This window comes from Rhinoderma darwinii, chromosome 1, assembly GCF_050947455.1.
Source record: "Rhinoderma darwinii isolate aRhiDar2 chromosome 1, aRhiDar2.hap1, whole genome shotgun sequence".
Lineage (NCBI taxonomy): Eukaryota > Metazoa > Chordata > Amphibia > Anura > Rhinodermatidae > Rhinoderma > Rhinoderma darwinii.
Window position 1 is genome coordinate 356,734,458 of NC_134687.1, and position 14,220 is coordinate 356,748,677.

A 14,220-nucleotide genomic window follows, 5' to 3' on the forward strand; every position below is an offset into this window, starting at 1 on the left:
ATTTGTGTCAAATTTATTAAAATTCGTATAGATCTCTTAATAAATTTGCCACCTTTTGCACTGTTAAGAGGCAGATAAACAAATTTATGCCTTCTTTAGTAAGGTGTTGATTTGTGACAAAGTTTCCACCATTTTCCGCCTTTATACTTAATAAATTTCACCGAAACTATGTCTCATTGGAGACCATGCCCATTTTTCGCGTTGCTTTTCAAATTGGTCAAGTGACAAGAAAAGTTGCCAGTCTTACCACAAATTTATCGCAGTTTGCGATTTGCGACTGTGTTGCGGTCTATTTCGAAACCTGGGGGGAACTGCATAATAAAATGTGGGCCATTCTTATTCTAGGCAGACTATCTTCAAGTGTTTCTTTAAAAATAGATACCTTATGTGAAATGCTTTTGCTATAATTCATTTGGCGCTACAACGTGCTTCTCCTTGTAAACCTGGCCTAAATGTTTCCCCTGCATTCCTCAAATTAAATCTGGCCATATATACTAAAGGTCCATTTACACGAGCCAATAATTGGCCAAACAAGTGTTCGGCTATTCCCGATCATTGGCCTGTGTAAACATGTTAGCGATCAGCCGACATACAAGCTAGTCTGTCAGCTGATCGCATCTTATGCAGCCTAAAAAATAATCGTTGTCGGCAGCACATCTCTCCGTGTAAACAGGGGTCATGCTGCCGACAATATGCAAACCGCATGGGGACTGAACGATCTTATTAACGATTGTTCATCCCCATACATGCCCATGTAATATGACCTTTAAACGAATCTGTCCGTGTAAAGGAACCTTATGATTTTCAGCAAACTAAAGATCAGATAAAGCCTATTCTCTGAAATAATTTCCTTTGACAATGGCAATAATTCTAATATTGTTGTATGAGAATCAAAGCAATCCAAAGCTTTACTTATCAAAGCAAGCTCCTCTCCAGGGTGGAAACACATTGTTGTCTTAAATGGGCTCCATATAGGATTTACAAAATTCTTTCCAATGTTGCCATGCTAGTAACATATTTTAACGTCAGGATGTAGCACACAAAATCCAATTGTTGCAGGCCGTAGTAATTTAGTCTAGGAAGGGCTACACGGTAACTTTTTGGTCAGAATTCTTGCAATCGTTGCAAGTCACCTGCAACTCTTTCTCTGAAACATTGAAGTCAGACATTGTTTGCGGGAGCCCTCAACCAAAAGTTGCTGTGGATCCATAACCTGAAAGTTCAATATGACTTTGGTACTTGGTGCTCTTGTTTTGTAAAACTTTAGTTAAAACAATACTAGAATGTGTATATTATGGTCAAGGCACCTTTCTCACTCTTATACGGGAGCTTCGTGGAGGAGCAGCCGAGATGGTGGAGGCGTTTTTTTCCCGCGAGCAGAAAAAAACGCTCGCTGGATAAAGCGACATGCCCTATCTTGAGGCATTTTTCGCCTCAAAAACCCCATTGAAATCAATGGGAGATGGAAAAAAACGCTGCAAACGACCGACGTCTTCTTTGGCACATTTTATGGCAAAAAACGCAGTTTTTTCCTTTGCCTGGTAAAGAAAGAGGTAAAAAACGCTGTCCTATATTGGTGTGTTTTTCACCCACCTATTTCCGATTGAAGTCAATGGGTGCTTGAAAACCAGGCACCGCACATGGATGAACATCCGTGTACTGTGCGTGATTTGCACATCAATTCAATTGAAAATAATTTTTTAACAAAATGTGCTTTGCGAGTGCGTGAATAACGCATGCCACTCGCAAAGCACACTGATGCATAACGGACCAGATTCACGTGCATTTTTCACTCGTGTGAATGTAGCCTTAGTGTATTCAGTGATTATATATGTAGTACATATGGATATTTTACCATTTCTTTTCCACACCTCAGGAATGATACAGGAGTATTTGTCTCAGATATTGTGAAAGGCGGTATAGCAGAGACAGACGGAAGGCTGATGCAAGGTGATCAAATATTAACAGTAAACGGAGAGGATGTCAGGAACGCTACCCAGGAATCTGTGGCAGCACTCTTAAAGGTATATATATATATATAGATAGATGCATGGTCAAATATTGGTCTTTGTCATTTAGGTGTTAAAAGATCTGCCTGTAGTAAGAGAAAAGTTGCATGAAGTTGCCTGCAGCAGAATTATCCGTGATTTTTACAAGTAATATCTAATAATTAAGCTTCCTATTAAGTCTATGAACTTCTCTAACTTTGGGCTGAATACAAACTGCATTCCCCTTTAAACTGCCCTTTAAGAAAATATTGCCTTTATAACCTCTTGCTTACCTATAAAATGTTACATTACAGTACAGCACACAGAAGCAGATCTATTCTGACTACAATGATGTGTAAGGCCTGGCTCACACATCTTTTATGCCTATTCCCTCCTCAACTTTGTGTGTGTACCCGGCCCTACAGTGTGTCTTTACTGGTTCCTACATCTGGCTAGGATTTGTCCAGGCCTGATACATATACATGGGAACTTAATAACGTTCCTACGCCAGTTTTCCCGTAGCAAATAGGCCAAATTGCAACTTTTGGGCCTTTTCCGTTTCTCTAATTTATTATTTTTTTTAAAAGTGGGCGGAGCGTAGAGGAATGGGTCATAGCCATATGCGGCCTGACGCATTTACTATAATTTACACCAAATTGCAACTGGCGTCAATTATAGTGGAAATCTATGCCAGTTCCGGGTTTGCGTAGATTTCATTCAGTGGAGCGCAGACAGTCGAAGATGTCACAATGTTACTAAATGGCGTGTATTTCTTGATAACTTTGTTGCATCTTACTCCAGCTTGTTTCTTATGGTGACTGGCGTATTTAACACAAGTCTTAATAAATCTCCTCCATAGTGTACACTATGGATATCCTGGGCATAAAAACCTGTATATTCTTCAATTCAAACGTCTCTATGGACCGCAGTAGCGAAACTGACACCTGATGCATATTTTGTCATGTTACACAACATATGATTTTAAAAAAGATAATACAGTAAAGCATGTATTCCATTTAAGACTATATTAAAAATGTAATATTTTAATGTTCTGCGTCTTCCATAAATTGGCGTGACAAACTGATGCCTTTTTTGGCAGTATAGAGATGTACTAGTCATCCTAAGGGGGAGCTGTCACAACAGGGAACTAGTACAGGATCTACCACTGGTACTTACACTATTTCGGATATTATTCATTTACATTCTCTACAGTGATCAGTGCAGAAGGTTTGCAAATATGTTTTTAATCCCAATAACGGGCAATAGATTGCAATTCGATTTGAGACGGTTTCTGTAAAACTCTATGCTCTGAGGCTGGCATATAATAGAGAAAAGCTTTTTATGTGAACGGAGGGGTTTGTAATCCCTGTAAACAATAATCAACATTAAAGCTGGCTATCAGTTACTGGTCCGTTTGCACTTAATTCTTTTGGCACCTTTTGTCTATTCCCCCACCAAAAGTATGCCATCAAATGCAATTTCTCTCCATTAGGCCCTATTGTTAAATCATGAAACTGAGGGAGGAGGCTTATTAAAACAAAAATGACTTCAATAGAATGGCTGTAATCATATACTCAGTGACTCAGGAGATCCATAACTGGATAATAATAGCAAGTTACATCTGATGACTCCAGATGGCAGAACATAAAATAAAGAGCAGCAATAACTATAATCTCCAAAGGCCTTGTTTAATAATCCTATTGATTCCCCATGTGGTTATTTTATGATCTGAACCAGAACTGGATCTTACTATCTTTTTACAATTTAACTTGAGCTAAAAAAAACAACTATTTTGTGAACATTACTGCACTGAGCTTGAGACGGTTGAATACATTTAAGTATATACATCATCCATTATTGTATCTGCTAGTTCCCCATTCGTACATATAGCTGCTCACAGTATAGGACACAGCAAGGGAGAGAGAGCGCATGCCAACAATGAAATCATTGCTTCTTACTGCACCTGGTACATACTCATTTGTACAAGGAGATTCTGCTCTTGATGTTTGATAGATCTGGAGGAACTACAGTGTTGAGTGAAAATGTCCATGGAGGAAATTTGATTATGGAACAAGTGGTTCTTTGCTAATAATTAAAAAATTGTAACTTCGTAGAGAAGGATTTCACAGAGTACACATTTTCAGACAAACAAGAGATAATTGGAATATATTTTACTATAGACTTTTTTAACAATAATATATGATTGTTTTAGTGTTCCCTAGGTACAGTAAAACTAGAGGTTGGAAGAATTAAAGCTGGGCCATTCCATTCTGAAAGAAGAACTTCACAATGCAGTCAAGTGAGCGTTCATAAAAACAGATTTTTTTTCTTATGACTTGGTATAAGTAAGGGTTCTTTTACACCGGCCAATATGGGCAGTAAAAACGAACACCGATCAACGAGACAGCTGTTCCCGGAAGTCCTGGAGCTTTTCTAATATTGATGACGCGCTGACACGGCCCCACGTGACTGAGCGCCTGCTTCCTGTGCTGTTTTTGTCTGCGTGTTATCAATGACATGACCGCAAGTGGCTGTCACACTGCCTCTTGCTGGAGTCCCCGAGCAGAGCATCAGCTAGCGCTTTGCTTGGGACTCCAGCACTGCTCCTGACATTTGGTCAGTGACTTCAGGGGTTTCTTATAGCTGGAGTTCCGGCGCAGAGCATCGGCTGATGCTCTGCCCAGGGACTCCAGCACTGCTGCCAACATCACTGTCCATATATGGGTAGTGACGTTGGCAGCAGTACTGGAGTCCCCGAGCAGAGCATCAGCTGATGCTCCTGCCTGAGGGACTGCCGTACTGCTGCCGACATCACTGTCCGTATATGGACAGTGACTTTGGCAGCAGTGCTGGAGTCTGCAGGCAAAGCATCAGCTGATGCTCTGCTCGGGGACTCCAGTGATAGGAAACCCCTGAAGTCACTATCCATATATGGACAGTGATGTCGGCAGCAGTAGTAGAATCTACGAGCAGAGCATCAGCTGATGCTCTCCCAGGAGACTCCAGTACTGCTGCCGACATCACTGTCTATATACGGACAGTGATGTCAGCAGCAGTACGGGAGTCCCCAGGCAGAGCATCAGCTGATGCTCTGCTCAGGGACTCCAATACTGCTGCCGACATCCCTGCCCATATATGGACAGTGACTTTGGCAGCAGTCCTGGAGTTCCCGGGCAGAGCAACTTCTTCTTTGGACATTGTGGGATTTAAAAGTCAGATCCCTGGAGGTCGGCACCCATCTGGGCCCTGGAGGCTTCTTTTGTTCTGCTGTGCTGCTCACATTCTCTTTGGTGTCCATATATGGACAGCGACTTCAGGGGTTTCCTATTGCTGGAGTCCCCGAGCAGAGCATCAGCCATATATGGACAGTGATGTCGGCAGCAGCATGGGAGTCCCCAGGCAAAGCATCAGCTGATGCTCTGCTCGGGGTCTCCAGTACAGCTGTCGACGTTACTGCCCATATATGGACAGTGACCGTGACGTTGGCACCAGTGCTGGAGTCCCCAGGCAGAGCATCTGCCGATGCTCTGCTCCGGAATTCCAGCTATAGGAAACACCTGAAGTCACTGTCCATATATTGACAGTACACAACAAAAGTTTGAACAGCATATTCCAACAAAATGATACAAAATGTGTATACAGGTGCAAGAACACCTGTGACTGCAAATATACAGCAGACAAAGAAATGGCGAAAGCACACTGCGAACACTAATGCCACCTAAGCCACTAAATATAAATAAATATGCATTACTGCTAAATCTACTTACAAATACGGAGGTTCTTAGTGCACATTTTGATCAAAAAGTGTTTGCCCACCTGCCACGACAAAGCGACCTCTGTAAGGTCTGTACTCTGCACATACACCCAGAACTGGGACTAAGCCTACATATATACCTGGGGATGGTAGGATCCAGCATTGAACTAATTAAAATCACCCAGGGCAGAATGGGAGGAGTGCAAGAACAAAAATGGAGGCAGTCACTAACCCCACATATATGAATCACATAAACACAACAAAAGTTTGAACAGCACAACAGGTGGGCAAACACTTTTTGATCAAAATGTGCACTAAGAACCTCCCTATTTGTAAGTAGATTTAGCAGTAAGGCATATTTATTTATATTTAGTGGCTTAGGTGGCTTTAGTGTTCGCAGTGTGCTGTCGCCATTTCTTTGTCTGCCATATATTGACAGTGATGTCAGCAGCAGAACTGAAGTCCCTGGGCAGAGCATCAGCTGATGCGCTGCTCGGGACTCCAGCTATAGAAAACCCCTGAAGTCACTGACCAAATGTCCCGAGCAAAGCGCAAGCTGATGCTCTGCTTGGGGACTCCAGCAATAGGCAGTGTGACAGCCCCTTGCGGTCATGTCATTGATAGCACGCCGACACGAACAGCACAGAAAGCAAGCCCTCAGTCACGTGGGGCCGTGTCGGCGCGTCATCAATATTAGAAAAGCTCCAGGTCTTCCGGGAACAGTTCAACTGCACCATTTAGTACCGAATTTTTTATTAAAGTATATTAGTAAGTGACTTCTTTTTAGATAAAAATATTAATGCAATGCAATTTTTGGTCGCCGGATAACAATTTTAAATATAACAATGTAAACTGACACTGAATTTAAAGTCTTTTTCCCCTCCATATTCTTTGTAGCTGAACTAAATATATTGTTCTCTGTTATCAGCCATTTTGAGGCTGAGGAGATGATGATTAGAATAATATGCAACCTGATAACTGACAAGAAGTACAGAAAAAAAGACTTCTTCCGTGATCACTACTGTTTTTGCAGCAACTCCACCGCAAAATCTGCATGTGTTACATATGGATTTTAGTGCAGATTTTGCTGCGGATTCACAGAGGATTTCACCTTTTCTACATTGAAAAGAATCCACTTTGAACATCTGCAAAATGAGCAGCATGCTAATTTCCATGTGATTCAAATCTAATCTACATGGCTGGAACTGTTAAATCTGCACGGTAAATTAACAGTATTTTCCTCCCGTGTGGACCCAACCTAATATTTCTACAAGGGTGACTCAAAAATTATCCGCGCTCTGGCACCGCTGTCTTCTGCTCTTCATCAGACGTGAATCTTCATCCTCGTAGGGCTTCTTTCAGGGGACCAAACAGGTGATAGTCTATCCAATAGAATCAGTTTACGTTCACGTTCAATGTTGTTATCAGTCGTGGACGGGCGTCCGGCTTCTTCTTCATGGCACTTGGGCGACCTTCCTTGAACTTCTCTATCCATTCATACACACTTCTTCGCGACAAAACACTTTCTCCATATTGTGCACAAAGTCTTCGATAAATATCGGCACCAGACACACCCACAGACCACAAAAAAAATTAATCACTGCATGCTGCTATTCTTTCGTGCAAATCACAAGTGGGACAGCCATTGATTCCCGCACCGCAGTCACAAATAAACAGACGTAACACGTTCAAACCTGCACTGCATTGACTGGGGAAACGGCTACCTAGTTTGGAAAGCGCTGATAAGACCGTGCCGCCAACAGGAGCTTTAATATAAAGAGAGTGCGGATAATTTTTGACTCACACTCGTAATTATGAGACCCGCTGGAAACATTTGCATTCGTATTTGTGAATAACATTATAGTATTATCCCTGTTTTATAAGCTACTGACTTTAATTTAATGAAATATCACTAAATATGAATGTTCTCTTCACTTCTTGGTATGAATGTTCTCTTCTTTTTTTTTTTTTTTTTTTTAAGGTCAGTGATGGCAGCAGCAGTCTTACATCCTTCAATTTTCCACTATCTGGTTCTTTAACAGCTGACTCAGTTGAGAATACCTCCAAAAAGAATGAAAGTAAGCCTTGACATTATAGTATGCTAAATGTTAAGGAGCCTTTTATTTTTAACAATTTTCACAGACCTCAGCCACTTACATTCAGCCTCTAATTCATTTTTTTATACACTTCTATTTGTTTTAGTTGCATTTTATTATGTTGGAGATGCTGTCACACTTTCTAATATGTTAAAACGTATTTTCTATGCAGGCCTTGTGTTCATAGAGATATATGGCAGTGCACGGAGAGCACTACCTGTCTGCAGTACGATCCCATGTTGCTCTTGAAGCAGTTACTATAAGTCCATGCGTTGTCTTCTTGTTTCTTCTTGTGGCCATTCCTTGCTAGGTCTTCTGGTTTGAAGATTAGGAAATATCTGAAGGCCTTTCTATTTCTGGAGAGGTCTTTTAATATACTACATCCATCCTCTGTGCACTTTGTGTGCTCAATCACATTTTATGCACTTTGGCTAGCAAAAAGCCTTATCTTGGCAGTTAATTGAAAATAATGTGTTTCTGATAAAGTTGGGTAATGATTGATATGACCGCCATTGCATCTCCAGCCAGACTCCTTTTTTACTCAGCTATTCCAGACTCCAAAGCAGAACAAAAGAATCCGTGCGTTATCTAAACAGAAAAAAACGAAGAAACACCACTCAAAAACATATATGTTCAGGCTGATTGAAGAGGAAATGTTCTTTTTTATAAGATGGATGGTTATGCCTGTATTTTTCATTTGCAATATGGTAACATATTTAGAGCTTTTATTTTCCTTTAACATGAAATTGTTGATTTTTGTTTATTGCCATTCAGATTGTTTAGTGCTGTAAGTTATGTGTTTGTTTTTATCAAGAACATATTTAGGTTACATTGGCTGTACTACAGCATTGTAAACTTGTCACTTGTAAGAATGGATTTAGTACAGATTGTCTTGTACAACAAAAACTGAAAAACGAGCTGATGGTTTCTTCCAGCACAAGTGACTGGGCATCGCTTGTGTTGTGCTATTCTTCTTATAACATTTTCTTCTTAGAGGTCACCTTGTCTTTCCAACTTTTAGCAAACTGGCTATGTTCCAGATGCAATATTTCCATTGTTCAGTTCACATGAACTTTGAGGTTTATTTTTGTTTTTCTCCACAGCTCCAGACATCCAAGGACTGAGGACAGTTGAAATCATAAAGGTATGCAATATCTAGCAAAAAAAGAAATAAAAATTGTCATCATAAATCCTGTGTCTATTGACTGAGAACCTTTGGGAGCTTGAAATTTTCTATTTAGTCAACTTTCCGTCAGAACGGATCCCTGACAGACACAAATGGAAACCATAGGTTTTCGTTTCCATGACCATTGATTTCAATGGTAACGGATCCGGTGCCAAAGGTTCCGTCGCTTTGACGGAATAAATACCGTAGTCGACTGTGCTATTCATTCCGTCAAATCGACAGAACCCTTGCACAACGGAGACAAGCGGAAACCATTGGCACCGGATCCATCACCATTGAAATCAATGGTGATGGAAACCTCTGGTTTCCGTTTGTGTCTGTCAGGGCTCCATTCTGACAAAAAGCTCAGAAGGAACATCGGAACGGAGCCCTAGCGCAGATGTGAACGAAGCCTAAGTTTTGCACAGAAAAGTCTCAGATCACCAATTCTTTCACATATGAAGGTTATCTATACTTACACTGTTATTTTTGCAGGGCCCTTCAGATTCGCTTGGGATCAGTATTGCTGGTGGAATTGGCAGCCCTCTAGGAGATGTACCAATTTTTATAGCCATGATGCATGCTAATGGAGTTGTGGCCCAAACGCAGAAATTAAGGGTGTGTATATTTTCTATAACTGGTTGGTCATTTAGTGCATGGTTAGATCTAATTTTTATAAGGGTACAATGTACAGGACTCATACACTTATAAACACACGGTTATAAAACTGAAATCCGCTATTTGTGCGGTTACTGACACAGTAGAAAGTATTGTATAACCATGAAAAGATAAATTGTTGTCGAATATTTTTTTTTATCTGGCCCAGCAATAAGAGACCAAGAGACACAAATAGAAAACAACTGAAAATAAATGGATGTGCTAATGGTAAAATTGAAGGCACGTTAACTTCTTTGCTCCAAGTCTTCGTCTCTCTGTGTATATCTATTAAGAAAAGAAAATGGGGTTTCTGTATTTTGTAACTGGTTTGGCAATTGAGAGACTAATAAAGAAATACTACAACGATACAGTTGTGGAGACCTCAAGTTACCCTTAACACATGGCATCACAACATCGTGACCTGCAGTCAAATGACATGGCGCTAAAGGACTCCTTCATGAAGAATTACAAAGAAGTCTGTGTTTCTTTATTATTATTGTTTTACTGGAATGAACCTTTAAGCAATCCTCTCTACAGTGTGAGGAATGCAATATAAAAATAACATTTATTTAAAAGCTATTTAGCAAACTGTGATATGACCACCAGATGGCAGTATACACGCAGATTTCATCAGTACTGTCTTGACTTCGGGCATTATCCCATTTTTACAATGGCTTTGTTCGAGATAAAACACTTATGAATTCTTTCTGGTCTTATTTGACGCTTTCACCTTTACAAGCTTGGAGAAGATCCTCCAGCCAGAGAGCCACTGAACTTGATATCTTGTGGTGTTCTTTGTCAATTTTGCTTTAGAATTCTGACTCCTTTTGGAAAATAATTAAAGAATAAACCTACAAATATTAATTTATATAAATATAGCTTAAATTGTAGCTCAACGGTCGTCAAACTTCTGACATGTCATAGTGACATGTCAGAAGTTTGGATTGGTGGGGGTCCGAGCACTGAGACCCCCACCAATCGCTAGAACGAATAAACTGAAGTGCTCGTGTGAGCTCAGCCGCTTCGTGTCTGTTCGGCTGTTTCCGGAAATAAATGTATCGGTGTACGGACTCATTAGAAAGTCTGTGAACTCGTACTCCGATACATCGGCTTTCCGGAAAAAGCCGAACAGACACGAAGCAGCTGAGCGCTCACACGAGTGTTTCTGCTGCTCCGTTCTAGCGATTGGTGGGGGTCTCAGTGGTCGGAACCCCACCAATACAAACTTATGACATGTCAGAAGTTTGCCGAATGTTTAGCTACACTTTAATTTCAGACTTAAAATGTGTGATAAACGATACCTAAAAACCTATAAGACGAAAACCAGGAGACACCGACGGTATTCTTATTATAGGAGTGTGCTGTATATTTATTATATACTGTAATTCACATGTAGAATCCACCATATTAATATACATTTAGCAGTTTATTAAAGGGAAGTCACTTTTTTGGTATAATTTTTTTATTATGAATGCAACGAATGACATAAACCATGGATGTTTTTATTCTGGTTTTCATAGCTATGTCCATTGACTTGTATATACTGTATCGCTACTGTAATTGAGTTTCTTTACAGGAAGATAAAATCTTACCTGCTTATTAAATTTCATTTACATGAAAAGTTGTGCGTAATAGAAGAAAATATAATGCAGGGAGCCCAATCCTTTGGGAGTTTCCCTCTGCTTTCCTTTTACCCTCCTCAATGACACATGCCTCTCTTTCCATATGTACCGTATATAGTAAAACCGGTCAAGGTCGGGGTAGGACTAGCTAAATCGGTTCGCAGCATCCGCTCAGTAATTTTGTGCCAGCACCAATATTCAGCTGTAAAATACTAAATAAACAGCAGAGTTTTGAGATTAAATAAAAAAAGAACCTAAAACATATTCAAGCTCTGCGGTCCTGTCACTATTTCCTGCTGCAGCCATCGATGAATGAACTGGACAATCTACATTATATCCCAGACCAGCATGATCATCTTCTATATTACAGAAGCACCGACATGCACTTCTAGTCTGCAGTGCTGGAGCAAGGAGTTTTTCTTTAACAGAGTAGTGTGTGAACGTGTAGAGGGGGGGTGGGATATATGGACATATCCACTTGAGATATTTAGGGTATTTCTTTAACCAAAGCTGCTGGACAAGTGGGTCGGAGTTGTTACTGCCACAAAGTATGGGACAATACATGTGAATAGGTTTTCCACATCGTGCCTATAATGTAGCAGATTCGCTGCCTTACATATATTGTGCGAGTTCACAACTCATCATGAATACTTTTAAATGTCTCATAATTGAAAAATGTCAATGTCTCTTTAAATGTTAATATTTTTCATGAAACGCTATAGAAAAAGTTACCATTTTGAAACCCGATGATGAAGTATAGTCTCTCACTCTATTTGTCCAGAGCCCTGTGATTCGAGCCTACAATGCTCTAGTAATAATAAAGTATATTTTGTTACCATGGTGACCCGAGACGGTGAGTGACACTTGCTTTGTCCTTCTTTTTTATTTCTTTTCATACACAAGGTTGGTGACAGGATTGTTAGTATTTGTGGGACATCAACTGAAGGAATGACTCACTCTCAGGCTGTCAGCCTCCTGAAGAATGCCACAGGAACAATCGAGCTGCAGGTAAAACACTGTTCAGTATTGTTTAATGCTATTCATGCAGGTCATGTTAATCCATTGTCAAAATAAGCCCTGTTCCTCATGTATTAACAATGGAGCTAAATAAACCTTCACTTTTTAAATGTTTAGAAAGCAAAAGCCGATTTCAGAAATTTGCTTTGCAGCCTTAAGGTTAAAAGTGCACGTTCTCTTAAAAAAGCCTTAAATTATTTGTGGTGCCAAGAAGGAGGGGGATTGCAGGTACAAAAGCCCCTTATCCACTTTCGCATTGATCGTGTTAGGGACTCGGGGTGCATGCCCCAAACTATGACAGCAGTCAGGTGTTGGACTCCTGACTTTTGCCTTTAAAGGGGTTGTCTTATCACAGTCCTCTCTTTTAATATAAGAGTCCAGCTCCCAAATCCCCCAGAAAAACCATCTGTTTCGAAGATCCAAATGTAGTATTACAAGGCGGCCATGCAGATGAATGGATGTCCATGTAATACATGGATGGCTCAAGTCTGCCATAGGAAGAGATGCTGCTTGATAGCAGCCTTGGCTCCTAGAGGGGGACCCCTGTATGCTGTTCATATACCCTAATATTGGCATATGGACGTGGGTTGTCCTGCAGGAAAAGCAGGCAGCAGGGGGTGGGCTTCTCCTTGCTGCCAGTGACCTCTGACTTGTGAGTTGTTGGTGGCCTGATGTGTCTCCATAGGTAGATAGCTTCATGTGTGTATTTCTCAGACTTCATAGAATCAAGCTTAAAGAGGCTCTGTCACCAGATTTTGCAACCCCTATCTGCTATTGCAGCAGATAGGCGCTGCAATGTAGATTACAGTAACGGTTTTATTTTAAAAAAACGAGCATTTTTGGCCAAGTTATGACCATTTTTGTAGTTATGCAAATGAGGCTTGCAAAAGTCCAAGTGGGTGTGTTTAAAAGCAAAAGTCCAAGTGGGCGTGTATTATGTGCGTACATCGGGGCGTTTTTAATACTTTCACTAGCTGGGCGCTCTGATGAGAAGTAACATCCTCTTCTCTTCAGAACGCCCAGCTTGTGACAGTGCAGATCTGTGACGTCACTCACAGGTCCTGCATCGTGACGGCCACATCGGCACCAGAGGCTACAGTTGATTCTGCAGCAGCAACAGCGTTTGCAGGTAAGTCGATCTTACCTGCAAACGCTGATGCTGCTGCAGAATCAACTGTAGCCTCTGCTGCCGATGTGGCCGTCACGATGCAGGACCTGTGAGTGACGTCACAGATCTGCACTGTCACAAGCTGGGCGTTCTGAAGAGAAGAGGATGTTACTTCTCTTCAGAGCGCCCAGCTAGTAAAAGTATTAAAAACGCCCCGATGTACGCACCTAATACACGCCCACTTGGACTTTTACTTTTAAACACACCCACTTGGACTTTTGCAAGTCTCATTTGCATAATTACAAAAATGGTCATAACTTGGCCAAAAATGCTCGTTTTTTAAAAATAAAAACGTTACTGTAATCTACATTGCAGCGCCTATCTGCTGCAATAGCAGATAGGGGTTGCAAAATCTGGTGACAGAGCCTCTTTAAGTCACGACTTACTTTGCCATGCTTATGAGTCACTCTTCTCAGAAAAAAAAATGAATACAAATAAGTAGGTTCTCCCCATCAAAGGTTCCTTTTGCTAATCCTTTATATTGAAGAATGTACTAAGACTTATTTAATGCTGTTTAGGTTTTTGTATAAAATGTGAAAAGTAAATCCAATGCTTATGGCAAACATAATCAATGAGCATAACTGCTTCAGGAAGTCCGTATAGAGTCTATTCACTTCTCATGGGCCTGACCGATGCCAAAAGAGTGTTCATCTGGCTGGTATACCATTAAAGGGAACCTGTCACCAGCATTTCACCTATTGAACTTTACTTCTCCCTCACTAGCTGCTGCTATAAAAAGTTCATTGCCGTTAT

The 14,220-nt window shown here is 40.7% G+C and overlaps 1 protein-coding gene across 5 annotated transcripts in view; it reads left to right on the forward strand.

Moving 5' to 3' along the window:
- MPDZ (multiple PDZ domain crumbs cell polarity complex component) overlaps positions 1-14,220 on the forward strand; it is a 146,855-nt gene that overhangs the window by 121,044 nt on the left and 11,591 nt on the right. For all 5 annotated transcript variants that reach the window (XM_075826777.1, XM_075826793.1, XM_075826803.1 and 2 more), the window contains 6 exons: positions 1,877-2,024; positions 4,201-4,287; positions 7,724-7,820; positions 8,942-8,982; positions 9,499-9,621; positions 12,186-12,290. In XM_075826777.1, the coding sequence (XP_075682892.1) occupies positions 1,877-2,024; positions 4,201-4,287; positions 7,724-7,820; positions 8,942-8,982; positions 9,499-9,621; positions 12,186-12,290 (601 nt within the window). The remainder of the gene's footprint in view (positions 1-1,876; positions 2,025-4,200; positions 4,288-7,723; positions 7,821-8,941; positions 8,983-9,498; positions 9,622-12,185; positions 12,291-14,220) is intronic.